General features: G+C 29.4%; 1 protein-coding gene across 1 annotated transcript in view; it reads right to left on the bottom strand.

Annotated features, from left to right (window-relative positions):
• LOC108754060 (furin-like protease 1, isoforms 1/1-X/2) overlaps positions 1-9,386 on the bottom strand; it is a 241,322-nt gene that overhangs the window by 12,285 nt on the left and 219,651 nt on the right. The window contains exons 5-6 of the mRNA XM_018496095.1: positions 8,956-9,121; positions 7,767-7,939 (exon numbers count right to left, since the gene is read on the bottom strand). Coding sequence (XP_018351597.1) covers positions 7,767-7,939; positions 8,956-9,121 — 339 coding nt within the window. The remainder of the gene's footprint in view (positions 1-7,766; positions 7,940-8,955; positions 9,122-9,386) is intronic.

Here is a 9,386-nt window from a genome sequence, read left to right as displayed (position 1 = left end):
TTACCGTTGCGACCCTAACGATGTTGGAGTAAAGTTCTTTTAATTCACTTACTAATGAAAAAAGCTGCTATATATATGTATGTATTATGTACATAATTATTCAGTTTGTTAAAATATTTAAAACAATCATATCTAGAAATATAATATTTAGAAGACTATCATAAAATACACGCTTAAGCAAATTCAGGCAGCCGCAAATACTAAAACGGCGAGATTGAACAAGTATTTGTACTTTAAACTAAAGATCAGCAAACATTTATAAAATGTTTAAGAATGGTTATCTCTTTGTTTTAAAACCGTTTAAAATTACTTTAATTCTCGTACGATCATAGAAGTTAAGTAACACACGGATGGATGAAACCGTTTGGAGAAACAGCCGTAAAGTCGAAAATTTCCTTCCCCGAATATACTTTTTTTTATTATTATTTTGTCATGTGTATTTAGGAATGTGTGATATTAATTAATAAAATTTATTTTAGCAATAAAATTGAATTAATTCTATATAAAAAAATATTTTACTGGGGTAAAAAAATGTTTTAAAATGATTTTATATAGTGGTTTCAATTAATCGTTATTTTTAACGTTTCCTATATGGACACTTATAACGTTACTCAATATCACTGAAAAACGTTTTTTCAATAGTTTCTCAACACTTTTGTTCTCTACTTGGAATCTGGATTTACTACTTCGGATAATATTCTAGACGCGGTTGACTTTTTACTGGTACTTGACTTTAAGATGTTCAAAACGCTTAAGGCGCTTTAGAAGTTTGAGACATTTTGCATGTTAAAGCTGCTTTCTGTGCGCTCGTAGACACACAATAGTAGATGATGCGGAGTGAAACCATTGTTGGGAAGTCGATGAGTGTTTAGCGTTAATGGTCTCCGTAAGATCGAGGCTGAATTGTGTGCCTTAAGCTCTCATAACGAGAAACGCTCCTATATTTTGTACGCAACCCCATTCAAAGATTAAAAGGAGAATTTTGACAATTGAGTTTCTAATCTTTGGTAAGATCACATGCAAAGGGATGATTGATTCATATAATGCGTGCCTGGTTACTTGGAGTAGATTCTAAGAATTTTTCAAGAAATTAATTTCAAGTTAATCACCATTGCGAACAATTGCAGTAGACTCTGCAGTTCAAATATCGATTCGCTATCTCATTATATATGCAGATTTTATCATCGCGTTAAATCACGAATTTTTTTTTTGTAAATACATCAGAGTCTGTGTGATACTTCTTGCGGTATATTGTGAGGTATTTTACCTAGTTTTATAATAGATACATTTTTTATCAAGCCTGTAGGTGTGTAGATTCAACTATCTCGTGATAAGACCAGCCGTCCGGTACTAAGGTACACTAGGCGTGACCACGAACTCTGAACTCTCTTTGAGGTTCGACGTTAACTAATTCAGCAATATAGTGTTCGAGCCTTTGATCAGTAAAGCTATTTGATCGTAAAGTGATAAGGTATCCGCCTGACTGTGTATCAGACAGCTAAATTCAATCTGTATAACAATTGTTAACTGATTATATTGAAATGTCGATTTATAATTGTATATTGAAATTATTATTATTATATAATTCCATTTATACCAAATTAATATTTTAAATTTCTAAATGCAGGTTATAAAAAATTAAGATAAGGTAAATTAACGTTATAAAAATATCTCATTCTCTATTCGATCTATTCACTAAAAAAATATATTGTTCTATCCGATTCAATGTAATCAAATAAAATTGCAAACATAAAAGATCAAGATGTATATGAGTTAATTTAATGATAACTCACACATGCATATATCTCACGCAATTCTATTGGATATGTACTGTATTCTATAGTTACACTTCTGTCGGCTATAAAGGGTGAGATTACCAAATTTGATAACAGACCCCAAAGAGAAGCTCTGAACGTCCATACATACCTTTGTTGATTATAAGCTAGTGTATATATAATATGATACAAAGAGAAGTCAGTTAGATATATGTATATAACGATGCGCAAAGCTAAATAGTTGTTGGAACAACTTGCTTGGAATATTAGTATTATATCCATTTTGGTTGATATGAAGTAAACTTATTACATCTTTTAAAATAAACTATTATTTAAAGATATAAAAATACTGTTATATATAAAAAAATATTTTTATATTGTAGTATTATTGACATAATAATATTACACGAATTTCCATTATATCATATTATATCTTGTAATATGTTATATCTAATAATTTTTTAAAATATCATATTACATATAGATTTCAATTATAACGTCTCTAAAAGCAAATCATAATTTAAAAAGTAAATATTTAACCCTTAAATGCCACTGGGGGTTCAAAAGACCACAAGACTGTTTCAATCGTATATTTATTTTATAATCCTGCTGTAAATCGAATTTCTGGCTTTATCTACCGTTAGTTTAGATCCCCAACTACCAGTTGAAAAGTTTGCGGCAAGTCGGTCTGTATATAACAGCCGAGCAGGACGACGCATTTCGAGGCGGGGTACAAAATACCTCAGTGTGTCATTTACGTTGTGGAAAGTGAAAATCGAAGCAATTTTTTATTCACGTTTTTGTGTAAATTTCATCATTTTAAATTGTAAATATTACTGTGCGCGCTACAAAATTTTCTTAGTGTTGTAATTATAACTTTTTCACGAATAATTAGATGGAGTATAATTTGTAGAGATGTACCGGATCTTAAAATTACCGGATACCGGATATCGGATATTCGGACCGAATGTAACATCAAATATCCGGTATCCGATCGAATATCCGAGAAGGCGATTTCTTCGAGTTGGATATCCATTTTCCGGATACCCGACCGGATTCGGAGAAAGTGGCTTCCAAAAAAAAAATCCTTTAGAAAAAAAGATTGTAATTTTGCAACAATGTATAACATATTGCAGCATCATAAATATGCATAGTTGTTTCTAGAACATTTGCATAAGAAAGAAAAAAATTAATAATTTAATGATATCAAATTCAACCCTATCCGGGTATCCGGTGCATTCCTAATTTGTCTTCGTACCACAAGCCGATATGCGATAAACACCGCGTTTACTTTTGCGTCGAATGTTCTGAACTAAAATAAAATTAATTAGTATGATTGGAAATAAGACCGTTTATGTTAAATACATTACTTTAAATACGAAGCAAATAAGTTTATTACAGGTTTTTAAGATTTGAGAAATTTGGAGAGATTATTAATATTTCAGATTGATTGCGTTAAAAGTCCGACAACCATATCGGCATGCAATTATCATTTCTGAAATTAATTTATTTAAATGAATATATGTATATAGTAGTTCATCTTAACATTCAGACCGTAGTGGCGCTTTGCATTAAAAATGATAGAATTAATGTTTATATGTTTTTGTACTTTTTGTAATATTTTTACTTTTGTAATTATGTGCCCAAAAATACTTTTTTCATAACTTTGTTACCAAATATTAGATCAAATAAATCGTTAATTGTGTTTTTTCTTTCTCTAAAATTTCCCTATTCATTTCGCAAAATAAATACCTTTTTTAGAATATTCCGTGTCGTACTTAATTTTATTTTAGAAAATACTATCTCAGAAGTACAATCCTAAATTTTTAACGAAAAATATTAAAAATTAAAAAAATATATACAGTTTATTTGTTTAAAAAGAGTATCCTTCATATATTTTAACTAATTTTTTAGTGTTTTTACAGTAAAATTTCACCATAACTGCAAAAAATTACATCTTCTTTTAAAAGAGTGTGTATCCAAACAAATTTTCAAAAAAAAATATTAAAAACTTTAGGAATAATATATACTTTTTCACGCTGGGGTCCAATTAACCCCGTGTGACATTTATGTGATTTTTTGACATGTAGCATTTATGGGTTAATAAATGTACAATTACTAAACGATCTAATGTTATATAAAAGTTCATACACATTTATAATAATGCAATATAAATTATTTGTATATATATATAAATTTAATTTTAAATTAACGAAATTAAAGTTTAAAAATATAAAAGATATTCTCGATTTTCAAATTTTTTTCTATTTAATTTCGTTTTTAGCCATAAAATGTTTTGTTGTGTATAAACAAAAATTAGTTCCGGAAAATAAAAGATGTTGATTTTTAATTCTATTGTGCAAAAAAAAAGATATCAAAAGATAAAAATAATTTTGACGGTGTAATGACATTTAATTTGCTACCTACAAATGATTTAAGCGTTACTCATTTCATTACTCATTGATCCTATTTACAAACATTCACCGAATATAGGTCATATCTACAATACACGAGAATGTTTTCGTATAATTTTAAAAAACAAAGAAAAACTTGAAGCAATAATTATAATTTTATTTTTAATTTGCGAGTAATATGCATTTTATACCAATTTCAGAAATTTATTTAATATTATTGGTTTTAATTATGGTTTTTAAGCGATAGAATTATATAATAATTCCTTGCTTATTCAATGAGATTTTCCGCTTGCTCTTTTCAGTTTTCGCAATTTTTTTTTATCATACTTTACTTTAAATGTAAATAGATTTATACATGGCAATTTATATACATATATTGCCTAGATTATTACGCGCATGTTTTATAAGTTTTGACGAAAATGCACCTGTATACTATTTCTTGTGCAATGTACAATATGTATATGTTTCAACTCGATAGATTATCATATATTTCAACGAACTTTGTATCAACCTTACTGACATTTGCATATGATTTATAAATAGTTACGGCGCTGGCAGTGAGTTTAAAATGGTAATACGTGTTAGCGCAGCTCAAGCCGATCGCTTAAAAGCACCCAATTAGAAACTTTCTGAGGGCTGACCTCTCAAGCGAGTCTATTAAACCAGGTCTAACTGAAGAAGTTCTTCCCATTCTCGCTAATCGAATTACATCTGTCATCGTTCCATCAACAATTTTGTCGATATCGAAGAAAGTCAATCGTTGATTACAAACTTTGATCAACGTAGTGTGTAGCAATCCGAAAACATTAATAACACATTGTACCTTTCGGCACTTTTGTAACTTTAAACAGTCAATATTTTAATGCTATAAGATGCCAGTACGTTAACAGAGCGCTTTTAATGAGTCATAATTATGTAATTTGTATACTTTTTAAGCTACTTAAAGAAGTCATCATGTGTTTTTATTTTCAAATAAATTTCGCGGGAAATATAATTTCGATTACGAAAAGATTAAAAAGAAATACAAAACTCTTGATAATAATCAATAATCAAGTAAACAAGATGTTTAAATAATGATAATTTAATTATAATTAATACATAAATGTAAATTTCGCCAACTCACAGAATCTTCTTCAGTACAATATAAATATAAATAAAAATAAAAATAAAATAAAAATATTAAATTCTACAGAGTCTAACATATCGATGTGAGGTGACAATAATTATTCTATAAAATTATATTATCATCCGTCTTCTTCAAAGATTATAAGTTGAGATAGCTTTGCCACACTATGTCCAAAGAAATACATAACAGTCAAAATATTCAAAACTAAATCCCCCAATTTAACAGTGATAATCATGTTAGTTTTTTTGTTTGTAATATGAGTCAAGATATAAAATTGTTGTAGCATAGTGTAATGCAAATTGAATCAATTAAACAATAGTATCCAGTATTAAATTAAAATCTTGTAATAACCAGCAACAGTTCGAAAGTGACTCAAATTAAAAAAAAACTTTGATATTTGGAATTACTGATTACAATTATATCTTAAAATAAAGAGATCGTGTGAATATTGATAATAGAAATGGGCTATACGGAGAATCTTTACCGAAGTTTCTCGACAGCATCTGATGGCTCCGTTTTAATGTTAGATATCTGCGCTTTAATGATCGTTACTTGAAGTAGGGGCCCACTCAATACTAAAGTTCGCCATCGCGATAAAGGAACGCTGCAAACGCGATCGAAGAGCCGAGGCGTATACATCGAGATGACAATGGCCATTGTCGCTACTGAAACTCGGAAGATTTTAGGGAATGCTTCTCCGTGATACATTTGTGCGAATTTCATTTCATCTCGGGACGTTGTTCGGACGTTGTTTTGAATGTACAAACCGGCATTAATGACGAACGAGCGAATTTTGCCTTCGAAAAGGAAATTCGAAACAGATAAAATATCAGATAAAAGTATATGGAAATTCGATACAGATATAAGTATATATTTTGCGTATACGCAATAATATTTTTAAAAACTTATTAAAATAATCGATCTTAAAAATAAGAAAATTCAATTTAAACTGGTTCCTCAGTTTTTATGTGAAAATAAATTATCTCTGAATTTTCAATCACAAAATGGAAAATGAAGGCAATCTTGGCGTAATTATTCAAAAAGATATAACGTTTTCGACACCAAAATGTATATAGAAAATATATATAAAATACATACATCATTAAGAAGAATACTCAATATAATATTAAAAATTACAATTTAAACTATTCGCTGTGTAATTGTATTATAATCGAAAAACGAATGTCAAAATTTTCTCTATGCTTATTGAGCGAAAAATCTGTAATAGTTATAGCACTTAAAGCAACTTCTTGTCTATTTAGTTCTACAAAGAAAAGCATTAGCGAGTTAAATGTATTTCTTTGGCGCAAGATGTAAGAAATCAGGAAAGCGATAATTGAACTTGGAGTTTGTCAACTTTAATCAGGATAGCTATTAAATTCCCTTTTCATTCTCAAATAAAAATTGAGATTGACGGAATTAATTACAGATGAAATTCCAATCCGTAGGAAAATCGGAAAGTAACGAGCTTCAATTTACTACGAACATCTTTTCGCATCATTATTTCAATACTACAACGTTATATCAAATAATTTATCAATTGGTATTATTGTCACAAATATTCTACTTTTCTAAGAATTTTTTATGTCTATAAGAAGATCTTTAATTATAATTCTCTTCAATTTTTCATTAAAAAAATATCAATTATCTGAACAATACCAAGAGTTTCTGTATAACTGGAATATTTTAATATGTTTAAATACTGTAGTGAATGTTCTTTGTGCAACATATTAACAAAGCATAAGCGTTGTAATGCAAAGCTTTAAAATCCTCTGCTTGACACTTGAAAGTAAGGAAGTGTCTTAAAGCAAACTAGAAGCTTCCATGTCGTACGGAGGTACCTTGCAGCTAATTGCATTTATCTTGTCATAGCGCGGGAAATTATAGCGAAGAAAATTGCAGTTCTAAGTGGATTACGCTGCTACGTCGAAGTCTGCAGCTTCAGGACATGCGACATACTTCCTTTCAACTTATTCGTAACATAATAATGAAAAAGATATGACAATTAAGATTATTATTATTACGAGTATCCTTGATAAATAATCTCTCGATTAGGCAAACGGAGTTTATATAATATTTACCAAGAAAGCTGCTGTTGAAAAGCTGTACAAAGTATTTCGATCTTAAAATAATTTTTTGAATATATCTATTTTTCTAGCAGAAAATATTGCCATTCCAACTACCAAAACTAAATTAAAATAAATATGAACGTAATTCGTTTTATCCAACTTTTGTATTTTTATTTTAAAATTTAAGAATACCGAAAATAAATATAATTGTATTAAAGTAATAAATTTGAGAAATCTTAGAATTTTTTTATGATTTGTCAAATTTATTACTTTAATACAATTATATTTATTTTCTGGATAAAATTATTTTTCTGGATAAAATTATATATAAGTTACATGCAAAGTATAAATAGTAATAATTTTTTCTATAGCAAACACTCACTTTAGTAATTCCCTCTATGAAAGCTCTGGTGGCCAGTTCACCAGGACCGTCTACAGTCTTGCCATCATCATCCGGTCCCCACGAGGCGCTATAAATATCGATGTGTTGAGGATTAAGGCTCAAAGATCTTGCTTCGACGGCATCTGTTACGTCACCATCCAGCATTCGAACACCTGTTTAAAAAAAATTATCATAAAATGTTAACCATTCACAATAAGAATTTTACTGGACCGTACATTTGAAAATTCAACAAAAAGCAATAGAAGTAATGGCTGTAACGGTTAAAGATCTTTAATGCTTGAATAATTCAATTTCAATTACTATATATACTATATAAACAAATATATATATATATATATATATATACTTGCATTAATGATTAACATTATATAGCATTATGATAGCATATTATATTCGTAAATAATGGAATTTTCGCACGTATATAAAAATATTCTATACAAATCTTTAATTCCAGCTTTCTGAGAATGTATTCATATATATACAATACATATACATACACACACATATATATATATAAGGAATTTTGAAACTGTTAAACAACATAGATTCCTCGTTTGAGTTAATTATCCTACATAATTATGATGGTACGTGGAATAGAGAATTCCAATTTACAAGGTCGAAATTGGGCACCGCGCACCGATTTGAATCAGTTCCGAATGTAATGCACGTAATAGGCTATTGCCAATCCCAATTCTAATTCGAAAATGATGCGACTTCGCGATATCAATTCTGCTTATAAACACGTGTTGTTCACAGTAACGCGAGTTTCGACACTGACTTCGCTGCTGTTAATTGGAAGCAGAACTGTAAATAGATTTAAGTGATTGCTCGGAATTAAACTGTCATTTTCGACGATTTAATATATCTTAAATATTCTACCTTCCTTTTTGTTTGTTAAAAATTTTTTATACCTTATTTTTATCTTACTCGAATTTTTGTCTCGAACTTTTGCGCAATAAGCCCTTATTAAAACAGCAATTAAAATTTAACATTATTCGCGTCCAATTCAAGATTGAGATAAAACACGGATTGAAATAAAAATTTTCATAGCTCGTCAGAAGCTCTTAAATTATGCCTATAAAAAAGTTCTGAAAAATGTACATAAAGTCTCTTTGATTCTTAAAGTGCATCGAAACATTAAATAATCCTTTTCAAAGAAAATACGTACCACCTACGCCAGCTCCAAAAGCAACACCTACAGCGCAAAGAGAATTGTTGGCAGTGGCTGCGACCTCTCCGGCACACCTGGTGCCGTGTCGATTGCTATCTACGAGATCGTACCTCGGCATGGGATCTTCATCGTGATTGTTGACGTCGTAACTAGCCTGAGGATCCTACAACAGAAACCGAGAATGGCATTAATTAAAATTCACACGTTTCATGAATCCTGTTCACCGCTTTCTCATTGCGAGGAACGAAGATTTGTATACATATACAAGTAGAATATTTACTGAATAAAAATATAACGCGTGCATACCTAGATAACCGCAGGACAAATAAGAGACACAAATTACATACGTTAAAAATTGTTATAAGCGAAATAAATTTCTGTTTTTTTTTTAATGTAGAAAAATCTTTCGAATAGATAATATTTGTAAC

The sequence above is a fragment of the Trachymyrmex septentrionalis genome, unplaced genomic scaffold (assembly GCF_001594115.1).
Source record: "Trachymyrmex septentrionalis isolate Tsep2-gDNA-1 unplaced genomic scaffold, Tsep1.0 scaffold75, whole genome shotgun sequence".
NCBI classification, from domain to species: Eukaryota; Metazoa; Arthropoda; class Insecta; order Hymenoptera; family Formicidae; genus Trachymyrmex; species Trachymyrmex septentrionalis.
The sequence above is the reverse complement of the archived record's forward strand: the minus strand, read 5'-3'. Positions and strand labels throughout refer to the sequence as shown.